Source organism: Canis aureus, chromosome 25, assembly GCF_053574225.1.
Source record: "Canis aureus isolate CA01 chromosome 25, VMU_Caureus_v.1.0, whole genome shotgun sequence".
Classification (NCBI taxonomy): Eukaryota; Metazoa; Chordata; class Mammalia; order Carnivora; family Canidae; genus Canis; species Canis aureus.
In genome coordinates this window covers 34,402,103-34,422,215 of record NC_135635.1, presented here as the reverse complement: position 1 = coordinate 34,422,215, position 20,113 = coordinate 34,402,103, and the positions used below count along the sequence as shown (strand labels likewise).

Sequence of the window (20,113 nt, the reverse complement as noted above, 5' to 3'; positions counted from 1 at the left end):
AATTTTCAGGGCATCATCATTGCTTAGGTTAGGGGGCAGGGGGAGGCTATTAGGCAACTTTATCCGTTTTCTTTCCCTAATAATCCTAATTAAAATTCAATCACAGAGGACTTCCCAGCAAGTTCTAGTATATTCCATCCACAGGAGATCTGGGCAATGGTGGTTACTTGGAAGAAGGTGATGTAAAAACACACACAATATTAATACTCCCTCAATGTTACTTAGAGAAATCCACATCTCTGAGACATGTGACACAAAAGATTTCATTTGGAACAGAAGCCCATAGTTACAAAATTTCAGTAGGGAGAAGAAAAAAGAGACAGAATAAAACTAACTTGAGTCATGAATCAAAGACTGTGTGTATGGTTTATGCTTTTTGGACCTAATAATGTAGGAAAGCATTCTGTTTTTTTATGCATGTAACTAATATAGTAAAAGGACTACTGAGCATAGCTCAAGATAAAGCTTCCTCTAAAACAAAAAGCAACCAAAATAAAACCACAGAAATTATAATCAATAATTAAATGCACTTTACATAATAAAACATTTCCTTCAGCAAATTGGTTGGAAAAAAAACATAAATAGCTTCTGTTTTTAGAGTTAAAGCTTTTTAATCTCTGGCACATAACAATAATTGAAAGAATTCTGCGAAATTACACAAAAGTATTTGGTGGATTTGAATTAATGGGCCAAGCGAGCTTTTTTTCCTTGGCTTCTCTGTCAAATGAATCATAGATCGAGTCTTTGGTTATAGTTTTGGCCGTGGGAGGAATTTCTGAAATGCCAACGTAGTTTTTTTTGGCCATCCTTGAACTGGTTGTGATAGTATAGGCATTGCTTCGGTAACACTTCATTGAGGACATGCAAAAAGTCTCTTTCATTCCTCTCCTAAAGTTGGCATTATAGATGGAATACAGTGTAGGTTTAGAGGCTGAAGAACTAAAGGATATCCATGTGATAGCCGTGAAAACAAGGGAACTTTTCTTGGAGTCTCGTTCGTGGGGGTGCCACAGCTGAGCTACATGGAAAGGCAGCCAAGAGAGCAAAAACAACAGATTCAAAATGAGGAACATCTTGATAGTTTTCACTTTTGTCCTTGGGACAATGTTCATCGTCCTCCTCACTGTTCGGCCATCAGTGCCTATTCTCCAAATATACTTCACAACCTTCTGGTAAAATAAGATGATGAGGATGGATGGAATCACAAAGCTCACCAAGAAATGGATGATGGTATAGGTGGTTCCTTCCCAAGATGAAGGGAAGAAATAGTTGCAGTGACTGTCCCAGCTGGAGCCAAAGAAAAAGAACACGGGGCTCACAAAGGCTGCATCAAAGATCCACGATGCCGCGATCATTTTCTTGGCTTTTTCCCTGGATACCTTGAAGCTCAGAGGATAGACGATGGTGTAGAACCGGTCTATGCAGATGGAGAGGAGAACGTAGATCTGGACACCCGGCGTGAGATACTGAAAATACCTCACGACCTTGCACATCACACTGCCAAGTGTCCACCTCCCAGTGGCAAACTGAAGCAGGACAAAAGGCGTGCTGGCCACGCTGATGAGGAGATCCGCGCAGGCCATGGAGACCACAAAGTAGTTGGTGGTGGACTGAGTCCTCCTACTCCTGTGGATGACCAAACAAACCAGGGAATTGCCAAATATAGAAAACAACCACAGGGTCCCAAAGAAAATGCTGGCAGTGGCCACTTCCCCAGGTTTCAGTCCAGGCTGCAGGCCAGTTCTGTTGTTCATCCAACTGTGCTCCTCCTGTAGTTCTGTCAGGTCATGGCTTGGCAGGGGTGTGGTTGTTTCAGTGCAGCTGTGGTTCTGGAGGGGCACCAGAAGTGTGGGAATAACCAGAGGCGGCTTGCTGTTATCCATTCTGTGAGCAAAAACCATACTCACTTTTTCCCTCTTAGTTCTGGATAAGGAAAGAAGAATGAGGCCTCCTGTTAAAATGGTGTTACAAAGAGCAGCTCCTAAGGCTAACAATCTTATTTGACACTTAGACTGGTTGTCATTTGCCAGCGAGGAGGACTTGTGCATTGGCAGGAAAACTGGACTACCAATCAGAAAAGGCTCTAGCTCCATCTCGCTTTCGTTTTAGGAGCAGTTTTAGCTGATCCCAGCTTAGGCTCTCTTGGGCCTCCCCTCTCTCGACCTGTGGTCGAGTGAGGCAGAACTCATGCCAAGCCCCACGCCTGAACATACATACCCGTATTGCCTTCACTCACTGGGAACCACAAAGGGTTAGGGTGCTCAAATCTGGCTCATGGTAAGGATACTGCGCCCCAAATGAAGAGCTGCTGGGATGCAGGGCATGTAGGTGAGAAGTCACTAAATGTCGTGACACTAAAGCAATGAGGCTGCGAGCAGAAAATGTGGGCAGATGGAAACATACATGTGAGCTATGGAAATAGCTCAGAAGGATCTGTGCGTTCAGACTGGCTGGCTCCTGGAAACAGCCCTGTTCTTACTTATGCAGAATTTCCAGCACAGAAGCATTATGGAAGTACCTGGAGCAATTGTATGTAACACTTTTACATGAGCCAGAAGTAGTGCCTAGTTTAATGACATCTGAAAATAGCTCACTTTCTCCAAAAGATGATGTAGTGCATGTTCTAATAGGTTTGCCACTTATCAGTGACATATCTTCATGTCCCTCTGCTGTTACTGTTTCATAAAATGACATATTGACTGCAAACATACAAGATGTTCTCTAAAGAATTTAACCAGGTTACTGGAAAGCTTATGGCATCTGGATGATTAAAAGCAACCAACTAGGACACCTGGGTGGCTCAGTTAGTTACATATCTGCCTTCGGCTTAGGTCATGATCCTCGGGTTCTAGGGTGGAGCCCCACATCCACATGAGCTCTCTGCTCAGAGGGGACTCTGCTTCTCCTTCTCTCTCTGCCCTTCCCTCCAATTTGTGTTCTTGCTCACTATGCTCTCGCTATGATCCTTATATATAGAAGAATATTTAAAAGTTTAGCCCTTATTTTAACCTCTGGGAGGGTACTATTGGGTGAGAAAAGAAGTTATACTTTTTAATAGGTAAAACAATTATATACCTTAAAAAATAAAAAATAAAACAATTATATAATTGTGGGCTATTCAGTTAAAATTGGGGTGATTTGGGTTGCAGTTAGATTATTAAGGTATAATTTGGTCTGAACCTATTAAGCAGAAGGGAGAAAGCACAGCACCTAAATCCAAAATAACCAGAGCAACTCCATGTAGGCTGTGGCACAATGGGAGGGTGCTCCAGTAGCAGGCTCCAACAGGACCCAGTGTCCCCCTTGCTGGGCTCCTGTGACTAGCCTCACAAAAAAAACCTTTCCAAAGTTTTAGAGGTGGGATTAAAAAATAGGTTTGTTTGTTTGTTTGTTTAAAAGATTTCATTTTGGGGGTGTGTGCCTGGGTGGCTCAGGAAGTTTGCCTTTGGCTCAGGTCATGATCTCAGGGTGCTGGGATCGAGCCACATATCAGGCTCCATGCTCATTGAGGAGTCTGCTCCTCCATCTGCCCCTACCATGCTCTTGCTCTCTCTCTCAAATAAACAAACAAAATCTTTTTTAAAAATGTAAAGATCTTTTTTTTAAAGTAATCTCTAGGGGATCCCTGGGTGGCGCAGGGGTTTGGCGCCTGCCTTTGGCCCAGGGCGCGGTCCTGGAGACCTGGGATCGAATCCCACGTCCGGCTCCCGGTGCATGGAGCCTGCTTCTCCCTCTGCCTATGTCTCTGCCTCTCTCTTTTTCTCTGTGTGACTATCATAAATAAATAAAAGAAAAAAATATAAAAGTAATCTCTATATCCAATGCGGGGCTAGAACTCACAATCCTGAGATCAAGAGTTGTATACTCCACTGACAGAGCCAGCCAGGTGCCTCTAAGAATAGTTCTTAATGAAAGAACAGTTCTTAATGGCCCACTTTCCTTGAAGGACTTTTGCACTAATTTGTGGCAGAGAGAGGAGTGTTAATATATATTGTCCTCCCCAAGAAACCACATTCAACAAAAATCTGAAGCTCAGGGTAGTAAATGCCAGTCCTGTATTACCTGTAGGCTTTTTTGTCCGTAAGGCAGCTCTACTTGATTTCTCAAAAGAAACATAAGGTAATTAGACATTGGACTACCAGAAGACCTTTAAGCGTGGCTGGTTGATGGTCAGTTGTAAGAACAGCAACCATACTATCCATATCAAGAAATCAGTATACAGGGCAGCCCTGGTGGCTCAGAGGTTTAGCGCCACCTTCAGTCCAGGGACTGATCTTGGAGCCCCAGGATCAATTCCCACGTTGGGAACCTGCTTGGAGCCTGCTTCTCCCTCTGCCTGTGTCTCTGCCTCTCTCTCTCTCTCTGTCTCTCATGAATAAATAAATGAATAAAATCTTTTAAAAAAATTAGTATACATACGATATAAAATTAGCACTGTCCTAGAAAATCTGGAATGCATGACCTTTATACTTATAAAATTGAAATAATCTCTTCAGCTTCATATGTGTAAAACCTACAAAATGCCCACCCCCAATTTTTTTTTTTGGAGATTTAAACCTTAGGGGTGCCTGGCTGGCTCAGTCAGTAGAGCTTGCAACTTGGTCTCAAGGTTGGGAGTTTGAGCCCCACATTGGGTATAGAGATCACTTACAAACAACATCTTAAGAAAAATGAAATAAAATAAAGATTTAAGGTTTAAAACAGGGGTGCCTGGGTGGCTCAGTTGGTTAAGCGCCTGCCTTTGGCTCAGGTCGTGGTCCCTGGGTCCTGGGATTGATCCCTGAGTCAGGTTCCCTGCTCCTCTGGGAGTCTGCTTCTCCCTCTGTCTGCCATTCTTCCTCCTGCTTGTGCTCTCTCTCTCTCTGTCAAATGCATAAAATCTTTTAAAATAAATAAAATAAAAGTTTAAAACAGATGAGCAATTATCCCAGGCAGAAAAAGCAGCTCTAAACTTCTCAGGGATGCCTGTAGCCTAAATAAAACAGTAACTGGTGGCATGGGCACTATTCTGTCCTCAATACACAGATTTTGAAACCTGTGAACTTAACTTTTGTTTCTCCCTTCCTCTCATACCAAAACCCTGCAGATGAAACTCGAGTTCACTACCACAACCAAGCACTGTGAGGCCTCCCATCTTCCATCATTTCCTCCAGCTGCCTTACACCAGTGAGCTTGTCTGCTGGGTCCTCCAACCCCACCACAGGGAGGCAGAGGATCCCACTCAGAAACTGGACCAGGGAGCCTTGAGGAGCTCCTGGGTCCAGGTCTCTCCTGATGATGGCAGGCTTTTCAGACTCTATGTAAAACTGCAGTAGCTCTGTTCATTCATTCAAGAAACCAAGACACTATGCTAGGTCCTAGGTGAACAAAGATAAGCAAGGCCCAGAAGAGGGAAAATGTATAAATAAGCTGCCTAACTGTATTGTAACTAAATTCTGTAATAATTATAATTGATGCTAAAAAGAAAAGGAACTAAGCGGCAGATAAAAACAAGGATCCAATTTGGCATGGGATAGGAGAAGGGAAGATTCCATAGAGAGGATGTTTGAGCTGGGGACGTGGACTGGGACTTCTTTAGGGAGGCAAGTGACTGAAAAAAACATTCCAAGGCGGGGAGAGAGAGAGCACATGGAATGGTTTGGAGGATCATCCTTCCGGGTTGATCTTTTTTGGGTCATTTTCCCTTTAGAGACATTGTTTTCTGCAAACCACACCTCCCAGAGTCGATAGTTTCTAAATGCCCTACAATCAAACTAACCTAACTTTTTTCCAAGGTTACATTTTCTGTATTCATGGGCTGCAATGTGGTCAGAAGGTGGAGGAGAATATTGACATATCCAGAATGGCGGTGGTATCCTTGTTCACACAGCAGTTTGTCAGTAGTTTACTACAGCATCTCCCAAGTGTGTTCTGCTTTACAGCAATGGTTCTCTAGCTTAGCCACGCATCGGACTTTCCCAGGGAGATTTATAAAAATACCCATGCCCTGGTCCTACCCCAGAGATTCTAATTTAATTGGTCTGCAGTGCAGCCTGGGCAGCGGGAAATTTCAGGGTTCCCCAGGTGATCCTAATGTGCAGGAATCCCAGCTTTAGAATTGCTTCTATGTTTCTGTCTTCCCCCAGCAAGCTGTGGGCTCCCAGAGGAAGAATGTTATTCTTTTTTCTTTACATTGATAATTGTTACTAAGTATTTATTGGATCAAATCCATAAGGACAGAGAACTAAAACCATGACTCCTACTCTAAGTGGGGCTCTGCTAGGAGAATTAAACCCAGAGATAGCCTTTGTGTCTTCTCTGAGAGCTGAAACATTGGCGACCACATGGAGAAAGGGAAAACAGACTCCTGAGAAGAGCCAGGCAGGCAAAATTGAAGTCACCCTGGACGACTGCTACCTGCAGTAGAGTTCTCATTTTTTTCTTTTTTAAAGATTTTATTTATTTATTCATGAGAGACAGAGAGAGAATGGCAGAGATACAGGCAGAGGGAGAAGCAGGCTCCCTGTAGGGAGCCCAACACGGGACTGGATCCCAGGACCCCATGATCATGCCCTGAGCCAAGGGCAGACGATCAACTGCTGAGCCACCCAGGCATCCCAGTAGAGTCCTCATTTAAGGGAGAGTGAAGGTAGCTGAGGTGTCCTCAGACAGGCTTCTGTAATCCCACTCCGGAAAAAAATAGCCTGCCATATCATAACTAAGTTCGAGGATCCCAAAGTAAAGTTTCAGAAAGGTCTCCTCTGCTCCATTAATTTGGAAATAAATCCTTCTTCAGGGGAATGTTTCTGAAATACAAGGGCTGCTTAATTATTATGTTTGGCTCTTCCACATGCAGTAACTTAACAGTAATAGAAAAGACGTCACCTCTTTCCTGATCAACCTGTGTTTTCCCATCCTGTTCTGAGACTGTCATATGACACACCACGCTGAGTATTGAAGGTCCTTATTAAAATATATCTCTATAAAGGGGCATCTGGGTGGCTCAGTTGATTAAGCATCCAACTCTTGATTTCAGCTCAGGTCATGATCTTAGGGTTGTAAGATGGAGCCCCACGTCTAGCATGGAGTCTGCTTAAGATTCTCTCCCTCTGCCCCTCCCCACCCCTGCACACTCTCTTTCAAAAAAAAAAAAAGAAAAGAAAAGAAAGAAAATCTGGGGTGCCTGGGTGGCTCAGTCAGTTAAATGTCTGCCTTCAGTCCAGGTCGTGATCCCAGGGTTCTGGGATCAAGCCCAAAGTCAGGCTCCCTGTTCAGCAGGGAGCCTGCTTCTCCCTCTGCCCCTCCCCCTGCCCATGTTCTCTTCTTGTTGGCAGTCTCTCAAATAAATGAATACATCTTTTTAAAAAAAGATCTGAGAGGACTCATTCATCTATCATGCTCCAATACTGGTGTTTTAATACATAGGTGGAGAAATGATGGATGGGTTGACATGGTATCAAACTAGGGACTGGGTGGACCTAGGTAACAATGGGAGCCTAGGGGGTCTGGAGGGTGGGGTAAATGTCTATCACTGTGTATAATAATTTTTATTTTGAATGTTCGTCTTCCCCATAAGGTTATGAGTCTCTTAAGGACAGTGGCTATGTTTTTATCTCTAAATCCCTAGGGCATATAGATATTAATAAAAGTTTACTAAAAATAAATGGGTAAGTGTGTTAATAAAAAGTATCCAATACTTGAGGGATGCCAGGGTGGCTCAGTCAGTTAAGCATCCAACTCTTGGCTTCAGCTCAGGTTGTGATCTCAGGGTTGTGAGACTGAGCCTCACAGCAAACTCTGCATGGGAGTGAGGCCTACTTAGGATTCTCTCTCTCTCTCTCTCTCCCTCTCTGCCTCTCGCCTCCCTCTCAAATAAAAAAAAAAAAAAAAAGGATTTTTAAAAAAAGTATCCAATACTTGAAAATAAGGCAAAGAGAGTATAGAATATCTTTTTAATATCATGCTAAGACATTGTTATATAGGCTTCCCCTAAGAATTATTTAATTCTCTGGGAGAATGCATCTGTGCTTGCATCTGTGCTTGATTTTGCTATTTACTACATGACTAGAGCCCAGACATTGTGAAGATACATGTTAACATGGAGATTTCTGTATAGCAGAAAAAATAACCCGAAAGGTGATGAACTTTTTGCTCTGTAGGACATTAACCAGTTTTTTGTCTATCTAGCAATCTTATGTCCACCTTCTTTAAAAAAAAAAAAAAAAGACAATAACAATAACAAAAGCCTATAAATACATATTTACTTAAATGCTCTTGGAACCAGCCTAATTATCTCACTGGTTCCTTCAGTAGTAAGTTGATAAATCTCTGACATACATTCACCTTCTATTTGTATAAGTCATGATTTTATTTATTTGTTTGTTGGAGAGGAGGGCAGAGGGAGAGAGACAGTATTAATCAGTCTCCATGCCCAGCACAGAGTTGATAGTAGGACACTGAGATCATGACCTGAGCCAAAATCAAGTCAGACCCTTAACCAACTGAGCCACCCAGGAGCCCCAAGGGTCATAATCTTAGCTTTCTGCAAATCACACTGACGGATGGATGAATATATGAATGATGAGAAACAAACAAAAGGACCACAAAGAGGCACAGAAGAGTATAGCTAACAAACTTTGTGTACTTCACAATTCTATCTGGGGCTATTCCTGGCCAAGCATATCAACTGTGGTTTAGGCTTATTCTTGATTCAAAGAACCCTAACAACTGATTCTTTTCCATCATGAAATTACAAAGATTCACAGACCTTCTCATAGCATAGGAGGACCATTTTTATTTTTGACTTTTTGTTCAGAAATTTAATGTCAAACTAGAATTTTTATAATGTTGAATTTTTACATGATTTGGTTAAAAAAAAAAAACAAACTCACATTTTCTGTAGAATGGTAAGCATCTGCTGGTCCTAAGGAGATACATAAGATAAGGCTATTTACTAATGAAATAAGATTAATAACAATGAGGACAATAGTTATAACAATAGTATGGAGAATTGATAGTTATTTTGTGATAATGTGTCAGGTACCTGTGAGGTTGGTAACATTATTAGCTCTATTTCACAGTGGGAAAAACTGAAGTTCCTCCCCAATATCATACAGTTATATAGGAGTCGCCTCAGTATTGCCTCGCTCCAAAGCCCATGCTCTTAACCAACCCTGGGGGCTTCATGCCTCAGGAGACCACAAAAGGCTGGGTCCTGAATTCAGAGTCAAACTGGCTATACATGGATAGGTCTTTCTTAACTCCTCAATCAAACACAGGAATGTGAAATTACTCTGCCACAGCCTCTTGCCTACCCACAGATACATCTGTTCTATATGCTAGCTCAGAAATATGTGACATAGTGAACATTTGGGGGAAAAAATCACTCCCACCATATACTGCACAGAGGCTTGGCATCAAAAGTGCAGTAGACACGTTGGTCTGGAAATACTGCCTTTACTCAGAATAAAGAATATAAGACTACTGGAAATTCATTACGACAGATGATTAACTGTTGTAGCCTTTACATGCAGGATGAAAGCAGACCTCTAAATCAGTTTGAACTGAAGACAAGTTTGATCAATGGTATTAATTATTCCAAGTAACAAATAGTCCCCTTTAAATTTTAATTGTTGTAACTCACAAAATACCATGGTCATAGATATTTTCTCCTAGACCTTTCATGGTGATGTAGGCTTGATTTGTGTATATATGAAAATAAGAAATGCCCAGAACAGTGGTGGGTGACTGGCTTGCGTGAGCTCCCCAGAGCCAGATGTGCACATTTCTTCCCGACTCCAACTTCCATGACATCATGTTGCTATAAATCTGCCACGGTCGGAATGTTCACACCATGGAAAGTGACAAATGACACAAATCAGCATTTTTTTTTTTTTCCCTTTTTTTTTCCCCCTGTGCAGCCAGTTGTTACACATTTACCAGCCTACGACTTCCAATAGGGCAAGGTTTACAGGGAGACATATCCTGAAGCCTTCAATTTACAAATGTCTAAGGAGGCCACACAGGCATTTCAGAAGCTTCTTGAATGACTCTCTTGCTATCTGGCCCTCAGCTATGGGTTTGGTGTACACACCGAGCTGAGTGCTTTATGGAACTATAGAAGACCCAGGCAGCCACAAGCATGACTTTGGTGAGAGGGATCAGGAAAATCAGAGAGAATAAGATGTGTTTTCACAATGTGCCATCCAGATACAGCTGCCAGATGAAATACAGGATGCCCAAGTAAGGGTGAATTTCAGATCAATGACAATTTTTTTTACCATAGATATGGTCCATACAATATCCCATACAACATCCAACTGGTATCCTATATTTTTATTAGCTAAATCTGGCAAACCTACACCCAGAACGTAATCCTGTGCTGAAATACATCTATTTTTCATCTCACAATATAGGAATATTGCAAAGTGGATACATTTGCAAGCTTTGAAGTCAGACAGCTGAAGTGTAAATCCCACTTCTCACACACTAATTAGTTGTCACCCAGGACAAATTATCTAACCCTCTTGGGCTCCAGTTTTATAATCTATAAAATGAGGATAATTAGTCCCTATCTCACTTGATTATTAGGAATATTAAATGAGATAATATATACATAGGAATTAAATGAGTTAGTACAAGTCAATCTGCCTGGTTTGAGGAAAACACTCAAGAAGAGTTATTCTTGTATAGTTCTGTTTATTATCTAATATGCTGTCTGGCACATAGCAAGGGCTCAAAAATTTAGCACTCTCGGGGCACCTGGGTGGTTCAGCTGGTTAAGCATCTGACTTCAGTTCAGGTCATGACCTTAGGGTCCTGGGATGGAGCCCTGAATTGGGTTCTGTGCTCAGCTGGGAGTCTGTTTCTCCCTCTTCCCCTCTTCCAGTTCATGATCTCTCTCTCAAATAAAATCTTTAAAAAAAAAAACAAACAGCAACAATAAACAAAGACAAAAACAAAACAAAAAAATAACCTAGCATTCTTATGAAGGTTCCTCAAGTTAAAAATAGGGGCACCTGGGGGGCTCAGCAGTTGAGTGTCTGCCTTAGGCTCCGGGCATGATCCTGGGGTCCTGGGATCGAGTCCCGCATTGGGCTCCCTGCAGGAAGCCTGCTTCTCCCTCTGCCTGTGTCTCTGCCTCTCTTTCTCTGTGTCTCTCATTAATAAGTAAAATCTTTAAAAAAGTTAAAAATAGAACTACCCTATGATCCAGCAATTTTACTGCTAGGTATTTACCCAAAGAATAAAAAAATACCGATTCAAAGGGAAACATGCACCCTGATGCTGATAGCAGTATTATCAACAATAGCCAAATTATGGAAACAACCCAAGTGTCCACTGATTGATGAATGGTTGGTCACCCAATGGCCATTCCTAACTTCTCCCTTGCCTTCCAATCTCAAGAGGTTGAAAAGGCAAGATAACCATTTTCCACCATCCTTTGCTGCTAGGGATGATCCTATCAACATCATCTGCTTCTGGCAATAAGACAAGAGAAAATCTCTAGGAGGGTGTTGGGAAGTTCTTGGGAAAATATTTCTTTCTTAGTAAGAGGAAACAGGCATGTGGAAGGTGTTATCTTTCGTGGGCCTGGCTGCCCCTTACTTCTTATCTTTGTAAACTGTCATGTAAAGATGTCAGGGCACTGGGTGATATCTTATAAGGTCAAGGGAAGTCCTGAGACTCAAAAAGATACTACCCAGTGTCCTGACACCATGGTGCTGCTAGAACAGCCACTGCTAGTCTTATTAATAAGCAGTATGCTAGGACTTTAAGACTGAGTTTTCTGTTATTTGCCTCTAAAATCATCCTGATTGGGGATCCCTGGGTGGCTCAGCAGTTTAGCGCCTGCCTTTGGCCCAGGGTGCAATCCCGGCGTGGAGCCTGCTTCACCCTCCTCCTGTGTCTCTGCTCCCCCCCCCCCCATGTCTATCATAAATAAATAAATTTTCTTTTAAATAAATAAATAAATAAATAAAATCATCCTGACTGACCTAGGGTCATATTTCAGATTGAGCGGCAGAGAAGGGTTCTCTGAAGAAGTGATACTAGAGCTAAAGCCCCAGTGAGGGGGAGGCCAGCCATGTGAAAATCAGAAGAGCATTCTGGGCAGAAGCAATGTGTGCAAAGACCCTGGGGCAGTAATAAGCTTGTTATATAGCTGGAGCATATGAATGTGGATGAAAATGGCACCTGACATAATCAGAAAGGTAGGCAGGGGGGATCAGATCACATATGGCATTGTAGGGCACACATATTAGTCCCACTGCAGTGAAATCCACTGCAGGTTTTAGGCAAAGGAATGATAGGAATATGACCTGATTTATGTTTTAAAAATACAACTTTAAGGACACCTGGATGGCTCAGTGGTTGAGCGTCTGCCTTTGGCTCAGGGCATGGTCCCGGGGTCCTGGGATCGAATCCCGCGCTGGGCTTCCCTCGAAGAGCCTGCTTCTCCCTCTGCCTATGTCTCTGCCTCTCTTTCTGTGTCTCTCATGAATAAATAAATAAAATCTTAAAAAAAAAATACAACTTTAATTGCTGTGTAGGTGGCTGAGAGGTGTAGGGGGCACCAATTAGGAGGGCTATTACAATAACCTAAGTAAAACAAAACAAAACAAAACAATAACCTAAGTAGTAATAATAATGGCTTAGCCCTAGGAGTGATGTTGATGGAGAAAAGTAGATGGGATACTGAAAATATTCTGGAGACAGCCAACATGATTTGCTGATGTGTGATGGAGTTTGGAGATAGGGATAACTCCTAGGTTTGAGAGTTTGAGATGAGGGGAGAAAGTCTGGGGAGCTAGAAATCAATAATTTTATTTTGGGTGAGCATTCTTATTAGACACCCAAGCAGAGATATCCCGTTGGCAGATGAATATTAAAGTTTGGAGAAATGTCTATTCAGATTCTTTGCCCATTTTCATTAATTCACTCATCATTCTATAAATACTATTTTAAGATCACACCATGTGCCAGAATGTACTGTGTTAAGAATCAGGTATACAACAGCCAATAAAACTGTGTCCCTACTTTCATGAAGATCACAGTCTAATTATGATTATGTTGTGGAGGGATGCAGAGAAGAGTAATAGATAAGCAGAAGTAAAAACAGTAAATTGTAATCAGTTCTGTGAAAGAAAAGAGCAGAGCATGGCAGGAAGACCCTCTTTTGGGCAGGGTGGTCGAGGAAGCACTGGAAGCAGCCAAGACAAAGAAGAACAGGGCCACCTATAGTAGACTCTCTAGGACTCCTGCTGCAGACAGATGATAGGACAAGGAAACTGAGTCAGGAAGCTGCCTCATCCCCAGCCACCTTTCAGATCCTAAGCAAGGTTTCAGGCTCCCTGGGGCCTGGCCTTAGTACTTGTGATAGGCTGTTTTCCTTGAGGCAACTCTCTGCAATCCCCACCTAATGGGGAGGGAAAGAGCAGGGAAGAGAAAAAAGGGGGGTGGGCGGAGCCTGGAGGGACAAAGTGCCTCTGGGAACTTCCTTGAACTCTTGTACCAGATGGGTTCCTCTATTCTCCCATCCCACTCCACACTATGTTCACATTGGGTCATTTAAAAAGGGCACAAAGGGCCCTATGCTTAGAGGAGGAAGGAAGCAGGGGAAGAGGAGGTCTGACTCACTCACCTACAGGTCACTGCTCCATGGAGTCAGTGCTGTCCATTGATAACTGCAATTGGAAGACTCCACCACATCAAACAGATGGAAGAAAAGTCACTGGGGTTTTGATTTGTGCTGTGCTCCTTGCTGAGATTTTTTTTCCTATCACCTTCTGAGAATGAACTCAGACCCTAAGTGCTGCCTTGTCTGGAGGAGAGTTGTATCACTGGACTCAAAATAACTGTTACCTTGGCTTTTATTTTCTGGGGGCTGAGTTCTCTGAGGGGATTTTTACAAAGGTTAGGTGGGAGAAACAAGGATGTCTGAACCAGGTGTGGCTGTGGCCCCTGGAGCCATGCAAAAGGCAGGCCTAGACAGTCACAAGAGATCTTTTTGGGATTACAAAAGGCTCTTAAATTTGATTATGGTGATGGTTGCGCAACTCTGTAAATATAACAAAAATTACCGCCATGATCTGGAAGAAATGTATGCATTCCTGGAAACTTATAAATTACCAAAACTGAAACAGGAAGAACTAGAAAACCTGAATAGACCAATAACCAGCAAGGAAACGGAAGCAGTCATTAAAAACCTCCCAAGAAACAAGAGTCCAGGGCCAGATGGCTTCACAGGGGAATCTACCAAACATTTAAAGAAGAAATAATACCTATTCTACTAAAGCTATTTCAAAAGATAGAAATGGGAAGAAAACTTCCAAACTCGTTTTATGAGGCCAGTATCACCTTGATCCCAAAACCAAAGACCCCATCAAAAAGAGGAATTACAGATCAATATCCCTTATGAACATGGACGTCAAAATATTCAGCAAGATACAGCCAATAGGATCCAACAGTACATTAAAAGGATTATTCACCACGACCAAATGGGATTTATTCCTGGGATGCAAGAGTAGTTCAACATTCATAAATCAATCAACGTGATATGTCACATCAATAATAGAAAAGACAAGAATCATATGATTCTCTCAATTGGTGCAGAAAAAGCATTTGACAAAATACAGCATCCTTTCTTGATTAAAACTCTTCAAAGTGTAGGGATAGAGGGAACATACCTCAACATCATAAAAGGCATCTACAAAAGCCCACAACGAATATCATTCGTGTTCCTAAGGTCAGGAACACAACAGGGATGCCCACTCTCACCACTGTTGTTCAACATAGTACTAGAAGTCCTAGCCACTAGCAATCAGACAACAAAAAGAAGTAAAAGGCATTCAAATTGGCAAAGAAGAAATCAAACTCTCACTCTTTGCAGATGATATAATACTGTATATGGAGAACCCAAAAGACTCCACCCCAAAATTGCTAGAACTCACAGCAATTCAGCAATGTGGCAGGATACAAAATGAATGCACAGAAATCAGTTGCATTTCTCTACACTAACGAGACAGAATGAAAAGAAATTAAGAATTCGATCCCATTTACAATTGCACCAAAAACCATAAAATACCTAGGAATTTAGCCATTCTCACTGGTGTGAGAATAAACCTAACCAAAGAAGTAAAGGATCTGTACTCTAACAACTAAAGAACACTCATGAAAGAAATTGAGGAAGACACAAAGAGACGGGAAAACAGTCCATGCTCATGGATTGGAAGAATAAGTATTATGAAAATGTCTATGCTACCCAAAGCAATTTACACATTCAATGCAATCCCCATCAAAATATCATGGACTTTTTTCACAGAGTCGGAACAAAGAATCCTAAAATTTATATGGGACCAGAAAAGACCCCAAATAGCCAGAGGAATGTTGAAAAAGAAAATCAAAGCTGGGGGCATCATAATGCCTAACTTCAAGCTACATTACAAAGCTGTGATTATCAAGACAGCATTGAACTGGCACAAAAATAGACACATAGATCAATGGAACAGAGCCAGAAATGAACCCTCAACTCTATGGTCAACTGATCTTTAACAAAACAGGAAAGAACATCCAATGGAAAAAAACAAAACAAAACAGTCTCTTCAATAAATGGTGTTGGGAAACTTGGACAGCCATACACAAAAGAATGAAACTGAACCATTCTCTTACCATTCTCTTACACCATACACAAAGGTAAACTCAAAATGGTTGAAAGATCTAAATGTGAGACAATCCATCAAAATCCTAGAGGAGAACACAGGCAACAACCTTTTTGAACTCAGCCACAGTAACTTCTTGCTAGACACATCTTTAAAGGCAAGGGAATCAAAAGCAATAATGAACTATTGGGACATCATCAAGATAAAAAGCTTTTGCACAACAAAGGAAACAGTCAGCAAAAATTAAAAAGCAATGGGAGAAGATATTTGCAAATGACATATCTGATAAAGGGCTAGTATTGAAGATCTATGAAGAACTCATCAAATTCAATACTCAAGAAACAAAACAATCCAGTCAAGAAATGGGAAGAAGACATGAGCAGACATTTCTCCAAAGAAGACCTACACATGGCCAACAAGCACATGAAAAAATGCTTCATATTACTCGTCATCAGGGAAATACAAATCAAAATCACAATGAGATACCGCTTTACACCAGAGAGAATGGCTAAATTAACAAGACAGGAAACTACAAATGTTGGCAAGGATGTGGGAAAGGGAAACCCTCTTACACTGTTGGTGAGAATGCAAGCTGGTGCAGCCACTGTGGAAAACAGTGTAGAGGTTCCTCAAGAAATTAAAATTAGCTACCCTAAAATTCAGCAATTGCACGACTGGGTATTTAAACCCCAAAGATATGGATGTAGTGAAATGATGGGACACCTGCACCCCAATGTTCATAGCAGCAATGTCCAGTTGCCAAAATGTGGAAGGAGCTGAGATGTCCTTTTATGGATGAATGGATAAAGAAGCAGCATACTTACCATTTATATTGACGTGGATGGAACTGGAGGGTATCATGCTGAGTGAAATAAGTCAGAGAAAGACAATTATCATTTGGTTTCACTCATATGTGGAGTATAAGAAATAGTGAAAGATATCATAAGGGAAGGAGGGGAAACTGAGTGGGGAAAAATTGGAGGAAGACAAACCATGAGACTCTTGACCCTGGGAAACAAAGGGTTGTAGAAGGGGAAGTGGGGTAACTGAGTGATAGACATTAAGGAGAGCACGAGATGTGATGAGCAGTGTTATACTATATGTTGGCAAACCAAATTTAAATTAAAAAAAAAAAATCACTGTCTTGTGCACTTAATATGAGTGAATGTTATGCTACATGAATAAAGCTGTTAAAAAAAAAGTAGGCCTGGGACCCTTGCCTCACTTCCTCACTGCCCTCCAGGTAATGGAAGAGTACAGCTAGGGTGGATCCAAGGCACAGAGTTCCTAGCAGGGAGTAGAGTCCACTGCCCCAGGGGTGGTACCAAAGCAGAAGATCTACTGGCCTTCAAGGGCACACACCAGCTCAGACCATAATTACATCTCTGCTATAATCAGAGGGGACACTGGGTGTTATACACAACTGATGAATTATTGAAAACTACATCTGAAACTAATAATGTACTATATGTTGGCTAATTTAATTTAATTTTAAAAATCAGAGGGGGGATCCCTGGGTGGCTCAGTGGTTTAGCGCTGCCTTCAGCCCAGGGCGTGATCCTGGAGACCTGGGATCGAGTCCCACATCGGGCTCCCTGCATGGAGCCTGCTTCTCCCTCTGCCTGTGTCTCTGACTCTCTCTCTCTCTCTCTCTCTCTCTCTCTCTCATGAATAAATAAATAAAATCTTTAAAATGAAAAAAAAAATTAAAAATTAAAAAATCAGAGGGGATCCAAGGCTAGAGGAACCACTCCATACATTTTGCTGTCTTTACTATCCCCAGGACCTAGGAAACAGGAAGAGAGTCCCAGCAATGTTCATCACTGACTTTCCCATTAGCCTGGTAAGATGGAGCCTTGCTGTTATTTAAAGGAAATAATGTGTGTAGTAGGCAGAATGCCGCCCCCCCAAGATGTCCATGCCACACAGCAAAAGGGATTCTGCATATATAATTAAGGTTATGAAACTTAAAATGGGAAGATTATGCTTGATTACCTAGGTGGGCACAAACTAATGAGCCCTTAAAAACACAGAGTTTTGTTTAAAAGACGAGAGAGGAGGCAAAAGAAGTCAGAGAATGATTCCAAACATGAAAAGGAGCTGACAGGCTCTGAGATACCAGGGGCTCACGTGTAAGAACCAGGGAGAGGCCACTAGGAGTTACGGATGGCCTACAACTGACGGTCATCAAGAAAATGTGACCTTGTTCCTACAACCACAAGGCACTGGATTCTGCCAACCATTGCAAAGAGCTTGGAAGGGAAATCATCCTTTTAAAAAGAACAGAGGGTAGCCAGGGTGGCTCAGCAGTTTAGCGCCGCCTTTGGTCCAGGGTGTGAGCCTGGAGACCCGGGATCGAGTCCCACATTGGGCTCCCTGCAGGGAGTCTGCTTCTCCCTCAGCCTGTGTCTCTGCATTTGTGTGTGTGTGTGTGTCTCGTGAATAAATAAATAAAACCTTTAAAAATAAATAAAAAGGAACACAGTCCTACCAACACCTTGATTTCAGCCTTGTGAGATTCTAAGCAGAGAAGCCAGTTAACCCACCCAGACTGCCGACCTATAGAATTGTGACCTAAGAAATAGGTGTTATCTTAAGCCCCTGAATTTTTGCTACTTTATTCTGCAGTAATGGAAACTAATTCAATATAAAACATTTCTTAGATAATTCAGTATGAACACTAAAATTCATACCAGCCATTCTATCACTTTCTACTACCCCACCAGCATCTAGACTATCAGAAACCTTGAGAAGTTTGAACAGTGTAGTGCTTTCTGGTTTACCTTAAATCTGATCCTGAATATAATAAGCACTGAGGAGGGATCCCTGGGTGGCGCAGCGGTTTGGCGCCTGCCTTTGGCCCAGGGCGTGATCCTGGAGACCCAGGATCGAATCCCACGTCAGGCTCCCGGTGCATGGAGCCTGCTTCTCCCTCTGCCTGTGTCTCTGCCTCTCTCTCTCTCTCTGTGTGACTATCATAAATAAATAAAAATTAACTTTTTTTTTTTTTTTTAAGATTTTATTTATTTATTCATGATAGTCACAGAGAGAGAGAGAGAGAGGCAGCGACACAGGCAGAGGGAGAAGCAGGCTCCATGCACCGGGAGCCCGATGTGGGATTCGATCCCGGGTCTCCAGGATCGCGCCCTGGGCCAAAGGCAGGCGCTAAACCGCTGCGCCACCCAGGGATCCCCCCAAAAAAAAAAACTTAAAAAAAAAAAAAGCACTGAGGAGCAAGACAAGAGACACAGGTCTCATTTTTATATCATGGTAAGGACCTTAAGTCAATCAACTTCTCTGAATCTCCATGTCTATAATATAAATGAGCTAGTCTAGATGATTTCTGAGGTCCTTTTAGCATTATGAACTAAAACTGATAGGTAGACATTGTAATGAGCGACACATTCATTTAATTTATAATTCACTACCTTCACCTGGAAGAGAACTCACTCTAAGAGTGAGTGCACTTTGATGGGAGGAAAAGGAAGCTGGTTAGAGGTGCTAGGGCTTCTGTGAGCTTCTGATATCCAAGATCACCAGTATGGGTCTCCAAAGAAGAGATGAATGTTCCCTAGAGATCAGCTAAGCAAACCATCCCCCGCCCCACCCCGCCACCCTTCACCCCCGCCAATTATCCCGGAAGTACCAACAATCTTACTGAAGATTCCCTGCAAGAAGTGGTCTGGTCAAAGAGGACTTGCCATCTGTTTGTCTTCCTTTCTATCTACTACCAAGCTTCTCAGAGGGGAGAAACACTTACTAGAACCCCTGGCTGTCCTCTACCAATTTCCCACAAGTCTCTTCCCAGTACATAATCTTTCAAAATCTGAAGAAAACAATTTGGCCAAGGGATCTGCACCTCCCCAAGTTCAACTTAATTCATTACCACAGACATTTTTTTAATAGCTTCTGTGTACTATACTTGTTGAGTCTAAAGTAGCAGCAAACAATTGTTTTGGAGGTAAGCACTAAGTTTGATTTTCAAGCTCAGATTTCAGTATCAACATCTCTAGTTCTATAATTTACATAGGAAATAAGTGAGGAGGCAAAAACCAGATACATCACACTCAAAGCAAAGAACTACACAGCAGATGCAATTTTATAGCAATTTGAAAAGAAGGTGAAGTTTTTGTGAAGCATGGAGCACAAACACTGAGCAGAGAGTTACTAAGAACTCTGGTTTTCAGAAGCATTTCTGTTCTGTCTCACATCAAATTCACGGCACCACTCGGTAAATTTTGATTTGCACCACCTTCCTCAATCAGGGTTTTCCAAGAAAGCAAACCTTTAGGTTCATGGAGAAATTATATTTGAATTTGCAGTCATGTGCATTTTTCATGGACAAATTATGCAATTGGACATAGTCAGCTGTCATTGCAAAATATGTTGAATGTGTATTTGCATGTTTCCCATGGTTAATATGCATTTTAGTATTGTACATTAACTTAGATGCAAGTCAAAATGATACTGCTATC

General features: G+C 42.0%; 1 protein-coding gene across 2 annotated transcripts in view; it reads right to left on the bottom strand.

The window, feature by feature from the left end:
* Window positions 1-247: 247 nt before the first annotated feature.
* The window catches only part of GPR19 (G protein-coupled receptor 19), a 40,354-nt gene continuing 20,488 nt past the window's right edge, over window positions 248-20,113 (bottom strand). Inside the window, exons 4-5 of one of the 2 annotated variants that reach the window (XM_077871022.1) lie at window positions 8,871-8,902; window positions 248-1,923 (exon numbers count right to left, since the gene is read on the bottom strand). In XM_077871022.1, the coding sequence (XP_077727148.1) occupies window positions 654-1,923; window positions 8,871-8,902 (1,302 nt within the window). In that variant the 3' untranslated portion in view covers window positions 248-653. The remainder of the gene's footprint in view (window positions 1,924-8,870; window positions 8,903-20,113) is intronic. The other variant, XM_077871023.1, reaches the window with a different exon arrangement.